At 42.0% G+C, this 23,049-nt stretch overlaps 1 protein-coding gene across 8 annotated transcripts in view; it reads right to left on the bottom strand.

The window, feature by feature from the left end:
• Window positions 1-23,049, bottom strand: part of RAP1GDS1 (Rap1 GTPase-GDP dissociation stimulator 1) — a 160,713-nt gene that overhangs the window by 73,544 nt on the left and 64,120 nt on the right. For 6 of the 8 annotated variants that reach the window (XM_073340755.2, XM_078852442.1, XM_078852441.1 and 3 more), the window contains exon 3: window positions 5,308-5,430. In XM_073340755.2, the coding sequence (XP_073196856.1) occupies window positions 5,308-5,430 (123 nt within the window). Of the gene's footprint in view, window positions 1-5,246; window positions 5,431-23,049 lie in introns of those variants that run through there. The other 2 variants (XM_073340757.2, XM_078852443.1) reach the window with 2 other exon arrangements.

Genomic DNA, 23,049 nt, shown 5'->3' with positions numbered 1-23,049 from the left:
CTACCCCACAGAACTTAGAATCTAATATAAGACAAGAGACCATAGATGGATACAGACAGGTAGATGGAGAAGTACAAGGAAACAATGAGATAATATTGGTCAGCATGATATGCAGTGGTATCAGCACACCAGCACCTGAACTGCTGTCAAGTTTTTTGTAGGTAACAAAGCAAAGGAGAGTTTTAAGGAGGGATTTGAAGGAGGATAACTAGGTAGCTTTGTGGATGTTTACAGGGACTTCTCCCCAATGCGTGGGGTAACGTAAGAGGGGTATGAAAGTTCTTGATTGAACATATAACAAATGGCTGGCAACATAGGTTGATCAAAGGTGAGCTTTGACTATTCAATAGCAAATGAGAGACGATACGTAGGATGGAGGCGGAGTCTGAAGGTCCTTAAAAGTGAAGACAAGCAGCTTATGTTTGATAGGAGAGGGGTGATGTGGTCAAAGTGATGGTCTAAGAGAACAGTTTCTGAAGCAGCTTTCTGACTGGATATGAGTGAGGAAAGACTGTGAGATGATGACAGCCTGGATAAAAGTTTTAGCTGCGTGGAAGAACAGGAGAGGCGATATTTTCAAGATATTATGCAGAAAGAAATGGCAAGGACTTAGACGCAGCCTGGATGCGAGGATCTAAAGAGAGGTACAAGTCAGAGATGACACCTGGGTTATGAGCCTGCATCTCAGGCAGGATGGCAGTGTTGTCCATAGTGATAGAGAAAGCAGGTGGTAGGCAGGGCTTGGTGGGAAAGATTAAGAGCTTTATTTTATCCAAGCTGAGCTTGAGCTCATGGCAAGACATCCACAACAAGATGTCAGACAGACAGGCTGAGATTTTAGCTTGGGCAGAAAACAGGTCTGGCAGAGAGAGGCAGATCTGAGAGACGTCAGCATAGAGTTGGAGGCTGAATTTGTGTTTGCAGATGAGACTACCCAGGGATAAGGTGCAGAGAGAGAAGAGTAGGGGGCTGTAGCAAGACAAGGACTCACTGGTGCGGCGCCTCCTGCTGGTCGTCCAGGGAATTAGCTCTCCAGCATATGGAGCACACTCTGCAGGCTGGTGTCTCACCTGCCGCTGGTCCCGTGTCCCTCCTGGACCCTGGTGTCCTTTACCTCGGGGTTCTGCCCCAGCAGTACCCCCTCACTCTGGGTCTCTCCTCCCAGGGGAACCCCCAACCCACTAAACCCACCTTGCCTCAGTGGCTACTGTCAGTCATCAGCTCACCCCCACTCACTGGGGTAGACTGCAGTGTAATGGCCACTCATCGTTGGCAAGGGGTTAGCACCAGCTGCCTCTGCCTATTCCCAGGCTGCCCCGCTGCAGCCCCAGTACCTTTCTGCGCCTTTAACAAGGCCTGCAGTCTAGGGGTTTACCAGGCTGGAGCTTCCAGCTCCCTTTGCCCTTCCCCAGCACTGCTCCACTTAAGGTACATCGCTCTCAGGCAGCCAGCCTTCTCCCCCGAGGGCAGGAGTGAGACTCCTCCAGCTTCTGGCCCACAGCCCTCTTATCAGGGCCTGCCAGGCCTGATTAAGAATGCCACTCCTGTGGTCAGCTATATAGTCAGCTTCCCCCAGAGGTTCTTAATCCCTTTTCCCACCTTTTCCCAGCTGCAGCTCTCTCCAGGGCTGCTTTTACTATTGGCTCTCCCAGGGCTGTTTTAACCCATTCAGGGCCAGAGCTGGATGACCACCCTGCTACAGGGGTCATGGGTAGAGTCTTGTGGAATCTTCACAGAAAGCTGGAGGGGGCATTGAGGAGGATCCTCCAAAGGACACACTGAAGGAGCAATTAGAGAGATAACATAACAGAGTCCTGGAAGCTAAGCGGGGACAAGATCTCAAGAAGAGCGTGGCTGATGGCATCAAAGGCAGCTGACAGGTCAAGGAGGGTGAAGACTGAGTTCTGGGTGTTGGCTAGAAAGAGGTCATTGGAGACTTTGGCGAGAGCAGTTTCAGTTGAGTGAATGGGATGTAAGCAAACTGGAGAGGGTCTAGGACTGGAGGAGAGGACTCCAGACAGTGAATGTAAACAGTGCATTCAATGAGCTTAGAGAAGAAAGGGAGAAAGGAGATGGAACTGTAATTGTAGAGGCAAGTGAGGTCAAGGGTAGAGTTTTTTTTTAAGATGGGAGAACTAAAGCATGCTCGCATTTTGAGGAAAAAGAGCCAGAGGAGAATAAGAAGGTAAGGAGAACAGTAAGGAATTGGATGTGAGTGGCATGGGCTCAGTGGAGTGTTTGGAGGAGAAAAGCAGATAAGAAACTTGGGTGTCTGTGACAGAGAAGAAAGAGGAGAGAGTTGTAGGATGGGAAGGGGGAAAGGAAGGCAAATTGAGGGAGGGGGGAGTTTATACGGTATTTTGTCAATTATTTCACTGACTATAAATTTTTCAGTTAACATATTAAAGGCAGAAAAGGTATGCAATAGGGTTTGGTGGATTTATCTATATGGTTTGGAACATTTTTATTTTGGGAAATAATTTTGCAATATAGTTAGATTGCTATATGCAGATTTTTGGAGGCTTAAATAAATAATTTTTCAATCTCTCAAGGTACAAAATACTTTACCTGTTTGCCTTTTTTTAAATGCCGTCTCTGAACCTTCAGATGTCATATTAACTCAAAGCAGCAGAAATAACAGGAATTACTGTTGTGGAGTTTAAAAGGATGGTGTATACAGATTGTGACAAACTGGGGAAATGTTTGTATTATTTTTATGAGTATTATGTATGACTCAATTTCCTTGTTCAATTTCGTATTGCTGCCTACCTGAATGCATAGCATTAACTCAAAGGAGGCTGTAAAGGGATTGTTTGAGAACCCAGAAAAGGTAAAACGGTGACAGATAAAAGAGCTTCTCAGGTACCCAGCTTCAAAGGAGTTAAGATAACAATGACTGGGCCATCAGTTGGGGAAAGAAGTTACTTACCTGGCTCCAGCCAAGCTAGAATATTCCACTACTCCCAAGGCTAAGCCTAGGATCACAGGGTACCACACAGCTCAAATACCCTAGAAAAAGGGAGAGGTTTTTTTGTGTGAGCTGAGAGATACTGACCAGGATGCATCAGGGAAAAGGCTGACAATGCTTCAGTACAGGTTGTTTCTGCATGCCAGAGAGGTAAGTTCGCCAAGATGATGAGAAACTTATCAAGATGTAAGTAGTACGCATGTGAGTAGGCCTTTCATTGTGTTTGGGGGGGTTTGTTTGTTTTGCTCTACCTGCTTGGCAGGTTTGGGTGATGAATAAATCATGCTTTGTTTTGAAGAAGCTGTATCACTGCAAACACAAGCTGTCACAGACTCTAAGAGAAAAAGGGCTTGCAGGTTCTAAATGCAAATAGTCATGGTTTCCTGGTCTAAGAGTGGGTGAATTGCAGAATTCAACCCCAGGAGAGATAAAGGCCCAAGGCCTGATACCTGTCGAAGTGCATTCAGCGGGACCCTGAGAAGGGGCAGCAGTAACTGTGACACAGATTATTTCTGGTATATATCCAGATAACAACAGCATGCTTAGAATATTAGATCTAATTGACAGCTTTAATAAAATAAATTGGCACAACTTGATTGTATAGAGCACATTTTTTCTAAATGGAATTTTAACTGAGCGGAAAAGAAGTTAAATGTTTGGGATTACCACAGAAAATATAACAATTTGGTCAAACTTGCTATGGATCCTGACGTTAAACAAATACAGTAAAGAGTGACTTGGAGAGAGCCAGATTTATTTCTCTTCCAAAGTATGAACATTAACAGAATGCGAACCGTTACAATTCAAATTGGGCAAAACGAGCAAATCAACAACCTGTCTCCACACAAGAAACCAGTTCATCAAATTGTTAATTCCCCACCTGAGCTCCAGAAAAAGCTGGATCTGAAAGAGCCTATTATCTACTAGAAGTCCTCTTCTAGCCTCACACATCAGATTCGGTCATGGGGGAGCTATGCAGGAACTGGGACTGCTGACTCCTTCAGTACCGGGATTAAATGTATCCAGACAGGGCCACTGTCCATCTTTACCTATTCCCCTGGTCCCACTGCCATCCAGGATCCACCTAAGAGGGCAGAGGATGGACTATGTTGAGTCAGCTTCCTTCAGCAACTTCCCTTCCAAAGGAAAAATAGAAGAGGGAGATAGACTCACAATCCAGTGTCTTCCGAAAGAGGAATCTGCGTGAGAGATCTGCAGAAAGGATGGGATGATTTGCAGTCGATAGCGTCTCACCAGTGAACCTCCTTGGATGGGAGTGGAGCAATTTTCAGGGGTTGAGGGCGGTCAATTGCGTCTCCTTTACTATTCCTTCTAGAGAGTCTTGGCAGTGGCTCCTGCCTGCAGACCTCCAGCACTCATTCCACTTCCTCCCCAGCTGAGGGAGTCCACAGGGTTACACAGAGCAAGGTGCCTTGTCCATCCAGATGCATATATTTGTATATATTTATATATTTAAATAAATAACAATACAAAATTCTATAATGACCTGGCTAAATAATGTGCTTGTTTGTAGATCTGTCACTTCTTGCATCACCTTGGATCCAAAAAATCATTATAAAAAGTTTCCCATCCCTACAGTACAAATCGAACAGCACTGAGTTGAAGTGGAGCTGAAAGAATGTGGAGGGGCTTACAGGGGCCCTCTGCTCCGGATCAATTTCACCCATGTTGGAATGGTTAGAGTCCATGAACTATTCTTTATAAAGAAAAAATAATTTTAGAAGAATTTCTAGATTATTTTTCAAATATATGTATGTTGTATGGCACCTACCACAAAGATCCCTGATCCTGAGTGAGGGCCTTTGGCTGCTACTGTAACAGAAATAATTATCTCTATTTTCAGAGTGACTGATCCTACTATTTTGTCACAGGACTTGAAACGGGTAATAATGTTGTCACTGGTCCCAGTCCTAAGAGGTCATTCGTATGTTCATTTACCACACTTGTACAATCTATTGCGGTAATTGTGTACACAAACATTTCTGTACATGCATTTCTGAAAATCTTAAAGCCTTAATATTTTTTTGCCTATTAAAAATACACAATAGATTTTTAAAAATTACATATAACACAAAAGTAAAGACTGAAAACTACTGAAAACAAATGCTGTTCTGATGGATTAGCAAGGGGATAAATGCACTCTAAACAAATCTAGTGGCAACAAAATATTGACAAGACAAAAACAGAAAGGGTAAAAGAGAGACAGATGAAAAATCTCTAATCTACAAAATGAAAACATAAATGAAATAAAACATACTGACAAGTGAGGTGCAAAACTGAAGATGTTCCAGCAGAAAAGTTCTTGTGGAAAACCTCACCATTTTTGGCTACTTCTGCTATGATGTTAGCTACTTTTGCCGTGCAGGAAGACTGTGGAGTCAACAGACTTGCAAACACCTGAAGAATCCCACTTTTTTGGATTTTTTCACTTGTCTCGGTATCTGAAAAACACATCAAAACAAAAAAATCACTTGCATAATAAATTACAACCTCTTTTTTAAAAAAGAGGGGAGAGTAAATTTTGAAAATGTGCACACATAAAAATTTAACTTAAATCTAGACCTTGCTTAAAGGTAAGTCTCATGGCAACTACCGTGCTATATACAAGGCAGAGCTTGATGTTTTAGTGTTCATCTAACAGTGTTTATCTAACAAAATGTTTCAAAGCACTTAATATCAGTTAATCCTTACAAAGCAACTATGTGGTAACTAAAAATGTAGGATTATCCTCATTTTACAAACAGATGGGGAAACTAACGCAGAGAGCGATAAGAAAATCCTGATGAAAGTTTAGGGGACAAAAAGGTCTGTGGAAGTCCAATATCAACAGGCAAGTCTAGACTACTGGTTAAGTCGATCTAGTTTACATCGCTATAGAGTGTGAAAAAGACACTCCCTGGAGCAACACAAGTTACAGCGACCCAAGCACTGTCCACACCAGCACTATGTTGACAGCAGATGCTCTCCCGCTGACATAGCTTCTGCCTCCCGCAGAGGTGGAGTAATTATGCTGACAGGAGAGCTGTCTCTCATTTTCACACTGATGTAGCACTTCTAGTGTAGACTGCTCTATGTAACAACAACCAGGTGGTACACTGAGCTGACCAATCATGGGGCAGGTCCACTTAGTACAGAAATACAGGTGGAAGAGATACATTCGTCTTGGGGCAGCAGAAAGCTATGTAGTCAATGCACACGTCTGAAAGTGTTGGGTAAGGAGAGAGAGAATTATGCAGACGTTGGTCTTCTCTCCCACTCTCCATACAAATTGGTGTGCTGAGAATTACTGTGCTAAGGCAGCAGTAACTCCTCTTCAGCCCCAGTGGCAGGGACAGAAGAAATGAAATTGGGTTCTCTATGCTGAGTTGGGGATAGGGTGACCAGATGTTCCCATTTTATAGGGACAGTCCTGATATTTGGGGCTTTTTCTTATATAGGCTCATATTACTCCCTACCCTCATCCCGATTTTTCACACTTGCTGTCTGGTCAGCCTAGTTGGGGATCAAGTGTTTCAAGGAGGACTCTCTTCCCCTTCCCTCCAGTTGTCGAGGGACATCTGTATACTGACAAGGACCACCTTCCATCCTTGGATAATAACCTATTGAAAAACAGTGGTAATTCTCATAGGGATTAAAGCAAGAGGTACTACATACTAAGTATGTGAGTTTTTTTCCTACTGTCAAATGTTTTTACATTTCAGATTAACATGAGTGCCACACACACATGATTAGATGGCAATTGTTATTTTGTCATTTTATAAATGCAATGGGACTTCTGTTGTATTTTATCATTCATGCTAAAAGTTACTGCATTCTTTAAGAATGTCAGATGAGATGCAGTAATTGATGTTCTTGTGCAAAGCAGAACAAATCCATCTGAACTCAATCTGCTGTTTTAAATCTCTCCCTCTCTCATGGGTGTCTTGCAAATACTACAAGATATGCAACCACAGGTGCCAGCTTCCAACTTTCCCACAGGGGTGCTCAACCCCTGCTCAGCCCCAGGCCCTGCCCCTACTCCACCCCTTCCTCCAAGCCCCCACCTCCGCCCCGCCTCTTCCCGTCCAGTTCCACCCCTCCCCCGAGCATGCTCCATCCCCACTCCTCTTCCTCCCCTCCAAGTGCCTTCTGCACACTGCAAAACAGCTGATCTGTAGGGGGTGGGAGGCGCGGGGAGGAGTTGATTGGCGGGGAAGCCAGTGGGAGGCAGGCACTGGGGCGAGCCTGGCTGCGGGAGGGTGCTAAGCACCCACTCATTTTATTTCCATGGGTGCTCCAGGGCTGGATAGCATTCGTTTTGGCCTGTAGGGGGTTGATAGTTCCTTGACCCACCTGGTGTCCAAAGAGTGACTTCTCATCTTTAAAATGGTGATAACATCTGATTACTACTGAACAGGGATTAATTAACTAATATTTATACAGCACTTTCAACAGCAACACATAACATAAGTGCTAATTATTATTATTCATCTATTTACAAGTTTACACATTAGTTGCGAGTTTTCAGATATGCGGAACCTTATGTCATCACAAGAAAATGTTAATGATCCATTTGGAAGATGTTACAAATAGGCCAATTCTGCACACATTTTGCAGGTAAGTTCTTGAATGGATGCACGGATGAAAGAGACGATTTACACACACAATGCATGTCAATGATGAAAAGAGTTCCAGATAGTAGTTTCATTTGTACGCACGGGATAACAGACCCCTTTGATTTCAGCTGCTAAAGTACAGTAAAACATATCTGGAAATGTGGAGTTCTACTGATCCGTACAATGTGAGCCACAATTAGTAGGCAGGAGGCATTAATGTGGTTTCACCTGACACATTGCTGAGATATACAGTATCCAGTCTTATTTTTATGGCCTTCCGTTTGAAGGACTCATTACTGTGCAATGTATAAATTACATACATAGAATAAAATATGTCCTGTGACCTGCAAGAAGTGGGGAAATAAAATTAAATGGTGCTTCAGGCAAGTTGTATGCAACAAATACGCTCTGATTTATTTGATTGAGATAAGCAAGTGAGTACCAATAAAAATACACTCCTCAGCTTACTAGACTTCTGCTGGAAATCTGAATATCAGCTGCAGAGAATGCAAACAGAAATAGCACCTTGGTCCTTCTCTTGCTATGGAGCGTTATTGAAGCCACCACTGCATCTCCTCTCCCTTTCAAAAACAAAAAACACCAAACAAAATGCCTTCATCCCCACATGCACTAGCTCCCATGACCCAGGTAGAGTACTGACACTACAATTTCTCAAGCACAAAGGCAACAGTAGAGGCTAGTTATCATGCCCAGCAGCACTTCCAAACTACCAGGCGGCATGGCCATGCCTACCAATCCACCCCACTTTGCTAGTACCTGCCACCAAGCGCTGTGGGAAATGCATGCTCTACTTTCATCACCGAGTGGAAGGAAAGCTATATAACACACACAACTTACAGCACTCCTGTGGCACTTGGCCTGCAGCTGCACTGTGCATATAGAAAGCACAGAGCATCTCCACGCATCCACTGCAGCTCTCAGCAGACCCCACCCTCAGTCCTCCTCATAATTTAGCCCGTTGTACAGAGTATATCAACTCATCTGAAGACGAGTAGAGTCCACTGTATTGGGACAGTGAACTTTAAGCAGAAAACATATTGATCTAGAAAAATGGCAGACGTGTTTATTGTGCACCCTCTGTATAAGGAGTCCCCAAAGGGTAGGTCAAATGCATATCACATCACGCACATATCTCGAGAGTAAAGAGTCCTTTTTACACCTTCATAATAAGCTCAGTTTTTCAGAGATTTAGAGTTCATCAGATTCACATTCTAATATAAACATTTAAGGGAAAATATCAATGGACTGCAGCATGGGACTAATTTTTAAAATTAAATTGCTTTCTTAAAACATTTGGAATTGGAAAGATACTTCAGCTGTTAAAAGAACAACAACTTTTGGTAGGGCTTTGAAATACTATGGGAAATTGTCTGACCTCATGTAAAAAGGTGGTTTATTTATAACCCTGAAAATGCCTGCTTATTTCCAGTACTGCTACTCCAGGCTTTACTATTCCTTTTGTTCCTCAGAAAGAAGGATTAAGCCACGTGTAAGTTACAACATGGTTCTGGCAGACAGGAGACGGAGGTGCCAATGGAGAAGGTCTCCAATCAGCTCTTACTTGTCTGCTGGGCAAGGTATCCCACCTCAGAAGAGGCAGCAGCTGGTGGGGGAACTGGCAGTAAATAGCTGTGGGAGAAAGAGACAAGAAGGGCTTTTCTGAGGGGTGGCTTTAGATGCAAGTGTCAGACAGGAGGAGCTGTCAGGGAAAGGAGGAAATATTTGTGATGCAGCACTTCAACGAGGCAAGTTAGCTCATGGCTTAACTTTCGAAGATGTGTTACGATTCTTATTATTGGTTGCTGTTGTAGGCCCCGCCTAGCCTGTGGGATGCACTGTAACTTTGGTCTGAGCTGTAGAGGACTGCAGCTGCAGGCTAAATTAAAAAAAATCAACATACATAGTTTTCCTTCCCTCTTGGGTTTCCCTCTAATAACCAGCGGCTGATGTGGTGAGGGCTAGGGACCTCAGGAAGCATGGAGTGAGTGGCTGATGAATCTCACCAACCGAATCGATGCCTTACAGCCTCCCAAGATTGATATGGCAGCAGACATCTGCAGAAGAGTGGAAGGGAGTCAGACATGATGAATGACATCTGAGAGTCCTAAAAGGATAAGTTGGATTGTTTTATTTGTTCTGGGGTCATATAGCCTATTATACGTATTTATGTAGTGGTATTGCCAGGGTGATTTTAAATGCTGCTAAAGGTTTGGGGTTTTTTTCCCCCTTGCAGAGTCTCAGCCTTTGGGAAATGATGCTCCCACAGCTAGCGGAGGCTGATGTCCCCACAGGGCCATGCAGAGTAAAGGCCTGTCTTCACCTACTGGGGTAAGTCAACCTAAGTTACGCTACTCCAGCTACGTGAATAACGTAGCTGGAGTTGACGTAGCTTAGGTCGACTTACCGCGGTGTCTTCACTGCACTGTGTCGACGGAAGATGCTCTCCATTTGACTTCCTTTACTCTTCTCGGAGAGGTGGAGTACCGGAGTCGACCTCTGCCATTGATTTAGTGGGTCTTCACTAGACCCGCTAAATCGACCCCTGCTGCATCGATTGCAGCAGCATCGATCTCCCTGTAGTGAAGATCAATCCTAAGAAGAATATTTCATATTATTTGAGAACTGTAAAAATGCTAACAGTTTAAACATATGCAATAACCTCCCCCTTTCTTATTTGTTCCTTTGGCAGGCGTTGGAGAAGACCAGCCTGGTTTTCTATGTTGAAGCAATTATTATTTGGTTACCGTGAGTGTACTGCCTGCCACCTGGGGAATGATCCAGGAGGCCCTGTCCTGCCCTGGGGATGGAGTTATATAAACAGGAACAGAAAACAGAGCAAGGGAAAGAGAGGAGCAGAAGTCAGGCTGGCTGCAGCTCCTCTCAGACCCCAGGAGACCAGCCTAAATTGACTCAGAGACTTGGGTGTGGACTGTAAGTTTGGGAGGCTTGAACCCTGGGCGTGATGAACTGTCTATTGTAAGGATTCTTGGCCTGAAACCTTATTAAAAGGGGACATGGCATCTGGTTATTCTGTGTTGTCTTCTCCTCGCTTTGGGCTGTTAAAATGGAATCTACTGCTGCTCCACTTGGAGAAATTAAGGTGGAGTGGACTTGCAGTGCCACACTGGGCCACAAGGGGGTGCTCAGAGACTGCCTGCACATTTACAACTATGTGCTAGGCTCTTTCCAAACTTGTTGACTTTTAATGTTTCTAGTGTAAAATTTTATTAAGGTTCTATTGCGTTACAATGTACTATCTCTGGCAGAGCCAACATCCAGCTGGATCACATTCCTGCTGCTCTTAGGTCTGCTGGGGGAAGGAGAACTGGGCAGATCCAACACCAGCTCTTCCTATTCTCAGGCAAATCTGAGGAAGAGGGAGATCCTGCAGGGCCAGTGCTATACATTTTTTACCATCTTGCCTAGACCGAATAGATAGCTCCCTTCAAGCTATTTAACCCTGGCTTTAAAAATCTGACACTGTGGCCAGCCTGGCATTCCAAAGCCACTCTGCAAAATCCCTTTGCTGTAAACGGACTTGAGAAGCTTTCTTTGAAGGCCTAATTTTCAACCTGTATGCATGCACTGTATGCACAGTGCTTCTGAAAACTGGCACCAATCGCTGAGTGCAGAAAAATGCCTATCTATTGTTGCTACTATGTACATGCAACAGCTCCTTTGAAAATCGAGCCCATTGCATGCAACATAGTGTTATGAGCTGGGGGAAATGTTGTTATGGGTCGAGTTAAAACCTCATGGAGATTGATAGGTGTGAGCTCCCCCTTGAATTAACAGAACTGTAACCATAAACTCCAATCAAGGACAAAAAAGTGTGTGTGAACCCACTCTGGGGTTTTTGGATGGGGTTGGTGTTCTTTTGGGAGTTGGGGTGTCTGTGAAGAGAGATTACACTGAAACGCTAGACAGACAAGAACAGAGAGGAGGAGAGGCAAGAAAGCCAAGAGATTTGGGAGCTGTAAGCTAAGAAATTGCCCCTTTTATTCTTGGTTCCTTCTGAACTTTATACATTCCTTGTAAATAAACAAGATTGCATCAAAGAAAATACCAGACTCCCATCAATTTCTACTTCCTACTGCAACATCGCCAGAGCCCCAAACTCTGACTAGCCACTTGGGTTGAAAAGGGGCAACAATAGTATATTAAAAAACCCAAGTGGCAAAAATGGAGAAATAGAAGTAAGGCTAAGCCTTCTGCCATAGACTTCCCTGTAGTTGCTACGTATCAGCACAAAGAGTATGTTTGATCACACAGGACCAAAACCCTCTTAATGACATAGCAGAGTGATTAAAATGTGAATTTCCCTGCTTTTCATGCTTCACGCAGTGCCTGCAGTGGGAAGAATGAAGGGTGTGGGTGAGTAGCAACGTCTTTAAGGCTGCAGATCTAAATGGCAGAGTAGAGCATGACTGGTTAATTAAGTAGCAAAATCACCACAGAAAAGAACCAGAGACCCTCAAACGAAGCTGTTCACTCTCTTTCAGCTGTATTTTCTGTTCACATTGTGTTTCATTCTTTACATCTCCGCATCCTTTCTTCCATCCTTGAGTGTAAAAAGAGGGGCGAGGGGGAGGGATAATTCAGAAGAAATGCTGCTACTTGCCACTTGCTCATAGGAGAAAAATACTGAAATTCAGTCCCTGCTCCCTTGAAAAATTAGTTTGTTACACCATTATTTTGGTGTAAGGTGTTTTGTATTTTAGTAGAAAGAGTTTAGAATAAACTTCAGTACAGATGGCTAGAGATGGAATAATTCCCACACCACAGAACTTTACAGGGAGGAGGGAGTGCACCACAGAATTATAAACAAGCAACTTCACTATTGCCTTCTTTATTAAACCAACCATGTTCGTGATTTATTGTTTTGAAAAACGTACATATTGTTTCTGCAAGGACATTTTATAAACCTTCTGCAATCACCGTAGAAAATTACCTTGACTTTATAATGTCACTCCCACATGAACTCCTCAGAGGGAGAGGAGGATGAATGACTAAATAAGTTACAATGAGCCACATGCAACACGACAGAAAGCGTTCAATTTGCTCTTTTAGCAAGCTGGGTGAGGGAAGGGGACAAGGAAAATTTTATTGCCTGGCACATCCTCATAAAACTACAGACACAGATGCACGCAACCAAAAACATGTATTTACAGTTCATTGCCTACCACAAGGAGCACCGTGCATGTTTGTCTTTCATTAACCTCCTGACTTATTCTCTGTGCATCCAAATCTAGCTCCTAGTCTGACTAAAGAAACATAAAAAGTGGATCATAAAGAACACCAATAAAACAAATTATGGGATCTCATCTGGAAATGCATATTGCTCGTAAGGGAAGACTTAGCCTTGCCATGACTGAACCTAAAAGATCATCCTGCTTATAGAGATCCATTTTTACAGAATACTGCCCCAATAAAATAATCATCCCTCTTTGTATGCAGAGATAAATATAAATATCTGAGTTCCCACTAGCATGTCCTCCCCCATTAGCTACTGTGCGCCCCACAAACACACATTATTTGTTGGGAATTTGTTTCTCCATCTCCCTTACAAACTGGATCCTTAAAAGGGAGGGAAGGGGGAATTTTCTGTTAGCTGCGTGTTTCCAGAATGACTGTTGCTAAGACAGTGTCTGCTTTCTGTTCAGCAGCAGCCGAGAGAGGCCACCCCTATTTCTAATAGAGAAGTAGGGTCACAGTGCATGGAGATTTCTAAGGCCATGCCTATGTGTATAGTGCTGCAGCAGCACAGCTGGTGAAGACACTCTATGCGTTATAATAAAACCACCTCCATGAACGGCAGAAGTTATGTCAGCAGGAGACTGCAGTGCACCCGGGCGCTTATGTCGGCATAATTTACGTCGCTCAGGGGAGTGGTTTAAGCTATAGCGTAGACATAGCCTAAGTGAAATATCAGATTCAAGATTTTTAAAAAATGAAAGACAAACCAACCCAGATTGGGCTAATACTCTAAAAACTCTACCCAAAGATGAAAAGTGAATTGGGGGTGAGAACCACCCTTTAAATAGTCTATCGTGTGCATAAACTGTCTCAGTAATTTCACACTCTTGTTTGGTTCTCTGTGGGGAAATACGCACATGAGTACTTGGCATACTTCACAAGGAATGAAAGCTAATGAAAAATTGTTAATGAAAGCAATTGGGCCAGTTATCCACCTATATCGCTCTGAAAATACAACTTACTGGATCAAACTGTTGGCAATTTTACTCTATGCTAAACTTGAGTGAAAGTCTAAGTCTGCCCTCTGCCTCGTTTCTACCAATCTAACTTGTGTGACCTTGGGCAAGACACTCAATCTCCCTGCATATCAGTTTCCCCCTCTGTAAAATGGGAATATGATGTCCGTTTTGTAAACTGCTTTCTTCAGATCTGGTTTAGAGTAAAAATCAAGTCAAGTCTGAAGGCTGTTAAAACGTACTGTGATTTACTAAATTTCTATTAAGCAACCTGCTATCTTGAGTCTGCTTCAAAATATCCCAAAATGAAGAGTACAATATTGGGAGAATATCTTTATAAACCAAACAATTTTTGTCAGTCCCTTGTGCGATTACTTAAGACAGGTTTCACTACTTGCATTGATTAAATACAAGTCTAATGACACAAAGAGATAATATTTAAAGTCATAAGCACATCAGGCCGTGTTACGGATGAGCTTTCAAACCACTCTGCATTGATTTCTGAACACTAGTTTTGGCAAAGAAGTTTTTGCTTTGCTTTTATACATGTGTTAAAAATAATAATTTAAGAAGAAAGTTTTGCCAGTGGAACTTGTAACTTTTATTATCTGGAATATTAATGACCTATACCTCTTGAGGAGAAAATATAAACACAGTCTTTATTTGGCAAATTGTGTATTCAAGGAATTGCATTGGAATTTAACAGTTGGATAAACACCATTTAACTACTTGGCACTAGTTAAATTCATTATCGTTAAGTGGAATTTGTTAAATACTACCTCACTAAGCAGCAGTGATTACCATTTGGTATCATTAGGTTAAGCCAGTTTCCTGGGAGACATTTCAATAAAGCAGTCATCCTGATTTAGGCCTGGTCTACACTAGAAAATTAGGTCTGTTTCACTGTCAGTCAAGAGTGTGAAAAATCCACAACCCTGAACAGCATTGTTAAGCTGATCTTAGTCCCTGTGTAGACAGCAATAGGTCGACAGAAGAATTCTTCTGTTGATCTACCCACCGCCTCTCAGGGAGGTGGATTAACTACACCAACAGGAGAACATCTTCTATCGGCAAAAATAGTGTCTACACTGAAACACTTCGGGTGCACCTCCAGCTGTGCCACTGTAGTGTTTTAAGTGTAGACAAGCCCACTGTGCGATCAAATTACATAGAATGTACTATGACAATATTTTACATTTGTTGGGTTCTATCCATCTAGCTTCCGCACTATCCTTCCTCCAGTCTGGGTGGTAGTAATCCCCTTGGGTTCCGCTTGATGCCCTCCTGGTTTGGCCAGGTACTGTCTACTTGGAACGCAGACCAGGCAGAGTCAAGTGACGTAACTTGACCAGCAGATACCTCCAAAGAACTGGTAACAACATATACTATATATATATAGATATAGATAGATAGATAGTAACCGATCAATACAGAGCCAGGCAAATTGATCTTAGGTGAACAACGTAACCAATTAATACAGACCATGAGCCACTGTTAGGTAAACAGGTACCTTTCATATGAATGATAACCCTAAGCAAGCTTCTGAGGCCTGTGTACTTCAGGCCAGGAGTCCCATCTAATACATATGAAGACTCACAAAGGTCACGTAACAGACACCTTGATTTGACTGCCCCAGGCTGCACTTACTCTGCTGGCCATATCCTGGTAGCACACCCTACAAGCCTTATATAGCACTTTCATCCCAAAGTACTTCCCAAATTATACATCTATAGTCCCACTGAAATAAGCATACCCCATGCGGTGGAGGAGGAACATGTTATACAATGCTATTCGGGAAAACCTCTATTCTAGAAACATGTATCTTGGGCTCTTTATCTTCCACATAAAACACTTGGCTGAAAAATCTGCATAGTAAAATCAATGGAACTCTACCTTGCTGAGTCAAGCTGTTTGATTTTAACCTGTAGCTCCAGGAAGCATAGGTTACTAAAGGCAGGTGTATATTAGAAACTTTTGCTGGTATAGTAGGATCGATTAAGGTTGTGAATTTTTACTACTTTTTTTTCCTGGCAGTTATACCAACAAAAAAAGTGCTTTTACTAGTATGGTTTATTTTGCTTGAGAAACTGATAGAAGCTATACCATCAAAATAATATTTTTGCCAGAAAAAAGTGGGTCCTACACTAGGAAGGTTTGCCAGAACAGCTATATCAGTAAACCTTGTCTAATGCAGACTAAATCTAAGCCTTCCCCTCCAGCAGAGGCTAAAAGTTCCATCACTGTTTTGTGTATTTTCTTTCCTTTTCTTTTTTAAAAAAATATTTCACTACAAAAATGCTTTGCTCAAGCACTCCCGCTCTCACTATCCATTTTGTTTATGGAAGGATAGCAGACTTTGATTTCATGGGCATGATTCATGTTTCATTAAAAAGCAATATCTGGTTAAAATATTGTTATATTTATAATTTGTATTAGTTTTTCCAAATACAACAAATATACTAAAAATAGCAGATTCATCATAATACCCAAAGTAAGTTTAGGATCAAGGGAGGGAGAGGGGAAGCGACATAGCTGCAGGATCTATATTAATCACAGCCCTCTTAAAACGTCAGCCCAAATTGCTTTGAATTTTTTGAGCATTCTCCTTCTGTGGAATCCATGTTGTCTGTAGCTGTGAGGTCAGCCATATCGCTGACCAGGCATCAATGTTTGGTGGAGATCAACTTTTCCACATTTTTCAGGATTAATTTTTTTTTAGTGACCAAAGCTGCATTTTGGAACCATGCTGCCTTGTTTCCAGGTCATCAGAAATATTTCCAAGAACAAAACTTAAGCCGGAGGGCTCCAACTTAGCATCCAACATCAAACTGGTCCTTTGACCCAGCTCATATCAGAGATTCTTGATACAGAGGTACTCCCAAAACATACGAGCCAATGTAGCACCAAGGGAGTTACATTTCCAGAAGCAGTCAGAGTTTATGAGGCCCACTACCATTAGTTTATGTGGGAACCAGTATGTTCAAAAAAGTGTCTGTTGGTGAATAAACCATAGTCTCAGGTCTATAGTTGCTTTTTTATCATTAGATACAATTGTATTGCTGTAGGTCAGAGATAACTGTGATTACTTGATTTTTTTTTCTAAATCAAATCTCAGTTCCAAGCAACTCTTAAATTATCAATCTTTGGCAGACTTTTTTTGGGCTAGAAATTAATAAAAGGATACTGCTGGCTGAGTAAATCCAGGAAGTTTCCTCCAAAATGAAACAAAAACAATTTTTTTACATTCAAAATGTTCTGTTACTAATCCTATCTATCTTAAATGATTAAAAATGATCATTTAAAATCACATACATTTCCCCCTCTTTAAGGTGTTTATTGTTTGCATTGCCTTCACACGGACAAAGAATGCACAGTAATTTTAACTTTTATATTTAGTCAGTTCTCACGTGCTAGCAAAAGGCTGCAATGCTTGGGTTGCAAGGAATGGGGTGGGCGGGCTGAATAGTTATGTTCAAATCAAAAACTGTTTCCATTACATTTAAAAAATATACTGCGAGTATAAATATTTTTATCTATATAGATTTTGTAAAACTATTTTGATTACAAAAATCTAAATATTCATATTCGGTTACTCTACGCTGTCCTTTTAACTTCCTCACTCATTTCACTCTCCATCAGGAAGGTTTAGATGACCCTCAGCAGAGGCACTGCTCTCGGGAACAAAATGAAAACATAACCACTAAAGACATACACTCGCTCTGTATCTCTCCTCAGCTCACTGTGACTCATTGTTATATAACGACTGGAACTGATGGTGATCCACAGAGACTACAAAACAGGCTGTATGCCTTTTGGCCCTGAACCTGAAAATGCTTCACCACGTGCACAGTATACACAGGTGCATAAACCCTACTTGTATCCTCCTTAAAGTGAAGAAAAATGTTTGCAGGATCAAGGCCTTTGTTTATATTGTTCATTTTCCTTTCTGTACTATAGAACACACAGTATGTAACAGTTCACAAAATACATAACAGTATTGTACATGCTGAGCCAAATCACCAGTACCAGCAATTTCTGTTGAAGTCAACAGGAATTAGAGGCTCAGCACCCCAATCAATTCAATAATTACATACTGTGTATTAGTTTTCCATTCAAAAATTTTTTTATATCATTCTTTCTGCTCTCTCATTTCTTCTTCAGCTTTATTCTCCTTACTCATTCTTTTTCTCCTTTGCTAGCTCTCCTGTCCCTTTCCACTTCCATCTCCTCCTCCTTCTGAATAGACTCATTTAAAGGCATTGTCCTACACCACTGAGGGCCATAGGGCTTAATCCTGCTTTTAAATATCCACTATCAAGACTTTAAAGTTAACTTTAAGCATATCAGTGTTTGGAGGACCAGGGCCTGCCTGACTCTGGAAAGTTAAAATGACTATTGTAGAGAACGGTCAAAAATATACAGAGGAAACAAACAAACAGAAACAAAAGTGCTCCCCTCTCTGATCTCTTTCAGTAATAACTGTAGGTGTGACTTGCAATAATAGTAAATAAAACATTTGAGAGAAAACGCTGATTTTTTAACACAAGGTTGAGAGTTGTTTTAGCAGACTTCACTAATCTGATTTGAACTTTTTTAAAGGTATGTACATTTGCTATGAGACAATAGGATGGGTACATTTAAAAAAAACAAAAAAACTAGGGGCAGATTATGCCCGTAAATCCTTCACTGAGGGGATCCTCCAAATCCTCCATATCTCACCCAACCCATTCAACAGGGACCATTACCCACCTCTATGGCACCATCCTTAATTCCTAGGACCATAAAGAAGGTTCTCCATGGGGTGAGAACCTGCACAGGTAGTGGTGGCTGGGTATGCTCGCTTAGCCGGCTGGTTCTTGCTCACATGCTCAGGGTCTAATCGAGCATCATATGTGAGGTTGGGAGGGAATTTTGCCCCAGGTCAGATTGCCTTTCTTTGCAGCATGATGCACTGTGAAGGTCTCTTGCTTGGATTATCTGGGTATATCTTAATCACTTTCCTGCCATTGCAGGGACCTCAGGCATTGATGCACTTGGTCCTTCTGATTCTCCACCTGTGGCATGTAATAGTTTAGTCTCCTGTGGGCTGTAATACTTTGGTCCAATTTTAGTTGTTGGGTTTTGTGTGCAGGTCCTGGGTGGTGCTGGTAGTCTGGGATACGCAGTAGGTCAGACTTGATGATTTGGGGTTCCCTTCTGGCCTTAAACTCTGTGACAAGGAGGAAAGGACATGGGCATGGGCGATGCATGCCGTCTCCCTGACCAGCCTCATGGAGATTCCCTGTAGCTGTATTATACGTTCCAAAGAGCCCCCTTCATGGTGGGAATTTCCCTTTAAGTGGTTCCCAGGAGCATCTAAGCCCAGAGGCAGTCCCTTTTTGCACAGTAACAGTTGAGCCACACTGCCTGGAAGTGAGTTGAGGGTCTGCTGAGGGCACAGAGCTGGCCTAGATGGAGCACAGGGCTTTTCTACAGATGGGCTCTGGCTTCTTGCATTTCTTTTGGGATATGCAGGGCTTCGTGCTGGGCTCTGTAGCTCAATCTTTGGGGAGGCAAATCCTTCCCTTCCCGAACAGAGAGAACAAAGAGGCAGGGACTATGCAATAAGGTCCCCACAGAGAATTCCTTTCCCTTAGTCCGTCTTCCCCGCTCCCCCGGTCAGGTTTTACCATGGAAGCAGGAGATCTGGCCCTGATAATAAAATAAATAAGTATGCACTGAAGTGTGGTACAGTGAGCCACGTCTAGTTTCTCCCTAACACTGTTATACTGAGATGGAAGGAATGCCACCTTTCTTGTCTAAAGAAAATCTGTGCTCTGTTTTTGCTTAATCCTGGGAGTATACTCCCACTTTAACCACTATAAAGAATTGAAAATGTTACTTTTTGTAATGTGGACTTGCAATCAATAGGGGACGGGGCAAAGATCACTAAACAAATTAATCTTCGCAAAGCTTTCATTTAAAAAAAAAAAAAAAAAAGCAGGTTCTGTCACCATTAACCTCTATTCCCTCTCAAAACGATTAAGCGAACCTCTGATCCCCTCACGCCGGTCTCACAGGATGTCTGGTGCAGCAAACTTAAGTCACCGTAGTTTAATTTTTTAAACACTGAACATAGTTTTCTTTTGTTAGAAATTAGGTTTCAGTACTGTAGAGTTAAAATGGTTCAGTATTAATGGAAGGACGGTGTTTGGTGTGCATTATTCACCTGTTTAAAGAGTTTGCTATATTGGCCATTGAGCTGTAAACAATGTCAAAATATTTGTTTCTCTTACAACCAAAGTCCTTGCTAATCCTGCACATACGCAGCTGTTTTCTGATCTTAAAATTCCTTTAACTGATTCTTAAAATAGGGCTTATTGGTGATCATTAAGTGAAACTTGACAGCAGACAGCAAAGGGATCTAAATTTTTATGGCTGTTTTACCAAGAGAGACCCCATAACACAGCACAATTAACATGAAAGAATCCTCCTGGGACTGAGACTTTCCTAGCTATTACTACAGGTGACAGCAACTAGCTGGCCACCATTAGCACAGGCTTCACTGTATATACAAGCAAAACAACGGCCCGGTCTACACTACAGAAGTAGGTTGACGTAAGGCAGATTATGTCAACCTAATAACGTCAGTGTCCATGCTACAGCCTTGTTCCTGCCGATGTAAGTGCCCTACTACACCGACATAACAACTCCACCTCCAGGAGAGGCGTAGGGCTTATGTTGGTGTAGTCAGGGCAACACAGTGTCCCTGCAGACATTGTGTTACTTACATGGGTTGCTGGCTGCCGGGAGCCCAGATGGCTGCTGGGCTCCCAGCGGGGAATGGGGAGCCAAGAGCTCAGGGGGTTGGAGGAGGAGTCAGGCTCCTGGTGGGGAGCTCCATGTGGAGCTGAGAGCCTGGGCTCTCAGGGCTCCCCTGCGCCACCACACACACACACACACACACACACACACAATGCCTCTCAAGTCGGTGGAAGCGTTCCTGGTGAGGACAAGCATCACTGACAGAAGGAGGGTACTGTAGACATGAACCACCACGGTAATTCCTGTGGTGGCTGTAAGTCAACCTTACATAGGTCAACTTACAGGTGTAGTGTAGACATGCTCAAAGTAACTGATGAACACTTAGAAAAATGCTATTATTAAATGTTAAAAGAATGTCCATCTGCTCTCTAAATTTCCTTCTGCCATTTTGAGCACAAAGGGTAACCCTTTCATAAGCGTTACAAGAGAATTAGGAGCTTAAGTCCTATTTTCAAAAGTGACTAATGAGCTTTCAATGACTAAGTGCCTAAGTCACTTTTGAAAATGTGACTTACGTGCTTATGAAAATTTTACCCCAAATCATTTGTGGATGCAAACAGCATTTGTGTGCACACAACTGATAACATCACATGTGCAAATTCAAAGTTTTAGGCCAACATATACAAAATTATTTTCTTTATTCTCCCACATTCTCAGGAGTTTAGGGCATACACCAGTGTTTGCCGTTTATTTTAGTCTTATGCTGGTCTGTTCAGGCTTTTGAGTGTCATGTTGATGCATCTGGCTTTTCTCTATTGTTCTTCAGTGTTACCTTAAACCTTAAAGTATGTTCTAAATATGTCCATCATCGTCATCCTCTTGCCATATTTGATGCTTTAGATTGATTTGCTCTATTTAGAATTTCTGATGTTGCAAGAAATTCTTTCCAATGGACTCAGAAGATATTTCACAGGCATTTAGTTTGGAATGACTTGATCTTCTTATCAATTTCTCTTGTAGATTTCCATGACTTTGAGGACAGACATGATACTGATGTTAAAATTTGTATTTTTGTGTCAGTCCCAATCATGCTACTTCTCCAAATCTTTTGGGTTTATGAAAGTTGTTTGCTGCTTTTGATCCTTCTTGCTCGATATCTAGCACAGTATCAGCATCATTGGACATCCCTACACAGCATCACCATGCAAAATTGCAGGCTCAAATTTAGATGCCACTTTTGAAAATTTAATCACACAGATATTCACCATTTTTCAATTCCACCATTCACCAAATTTAGCCCCATATGCCATTTGCTACTTTCTTCACCTTTTTTATTTAAAAAATAAAAATAATAAAAAAATGCCATAATCACAGCCAAAAAGATGAGTTGCACTATTTCTACTTAATCCTAATTATCATTTCTTTCTGCAAATCAGTTATCCAAACTAGAGGTCTGAGTCCAAATTGAGGTAATTAGGAGCACCAGAGTGAAAAATCACTTCAAGGCCCCCTATGGCAGTGGTTCTCAACCAGAAGTATGTGTATCCCTGAGAGTATGTAGAGGTCTTCCAACAGGTCATCAACTCATCTAGGTATTTACCTAGTTTTACAACAGGCTACATAAAAAGCACTCGTGAAATCAGCCCAGAATTCAGAGAAGCCCCCAGGCCAGAGCCCTTCAAAAAGTTCTGGAAAGTCAAAGCATATGTGATTTTATATGTTTATTTGAACGCTGTTTACCAAATAAATACATTGATGTTGCTTCATTAGTTATCTATAATTAATTTAGTACAAAAACCTGCGTTACTGTGGTGAAAATTCAGGAACCAATCTCTGACCTTTATACCACTGATTCCTGGGGGAAAAGCAATTTCGACTTACAATGCAATTCTGAGGAACGAATTGTGTCGTAAGTCTGAGGACGCCCCCGTCCACTGAAATGTAAGTACAATATTTATATTCCAATTGATTTATTGTATAATTATGTAGTAAAAACGAGAAGGGAAGCAATTTTTCAGTAATAGGGTTTGCTGTGACACACTTGTATTTTTTATGTCTGATTTTGTAAGCAAGTAGTTTTTAACTGAGGTGAAATTTGGGGGTATGCAAGACAAATCAGATTCCTGAAAGGGGTAGAGTAGCCTGGAAACGTTGAGAGCCACTGCTCTATGGAGTTACGTGCTGATTCCTGTTCACTGGCAGGCTTGGAGACTGTTCTGATGCACAGCTAAGGAATGAAGGCATTTCTAGGACCTTATACTGACTATTCCACAGCCAGAAATAACTAACATTCTCAACAGATTTTCAAAGTTCTTATCTGTCAATCTGGGTTGTTTATTTATGTTATAACCTCTTGTGTCTGAAATACCACTGGCTGTCTGTAATAACAATAATCTTTTTGATTACTGTATATTCCAGAAGGCCTCTAGTATTGTAGAAAACCTATATTCTGTGTTCCCCTCTTGTTTATAGTTTCTCCAGCAGTCTT

This window comes from Lepidochelys kempii, chromosome 4 (genome assembly GCF_965140285.1).
Source record: "Lepidochelys kempii isolate rLepKem1 chromosome 4, rLepKem1.hap1, whole genome shotgun sequence".
In the NCBI taxonomy this organism is placed as follows: Eukaryota; Metazoa; Chordata; order Testudines; family Cheloniidae; genus Lepidochelys; species Lepidochelys kempii.
This window is presented reverse-complemented; position numbering and strand designations above follow the sequence as displayed.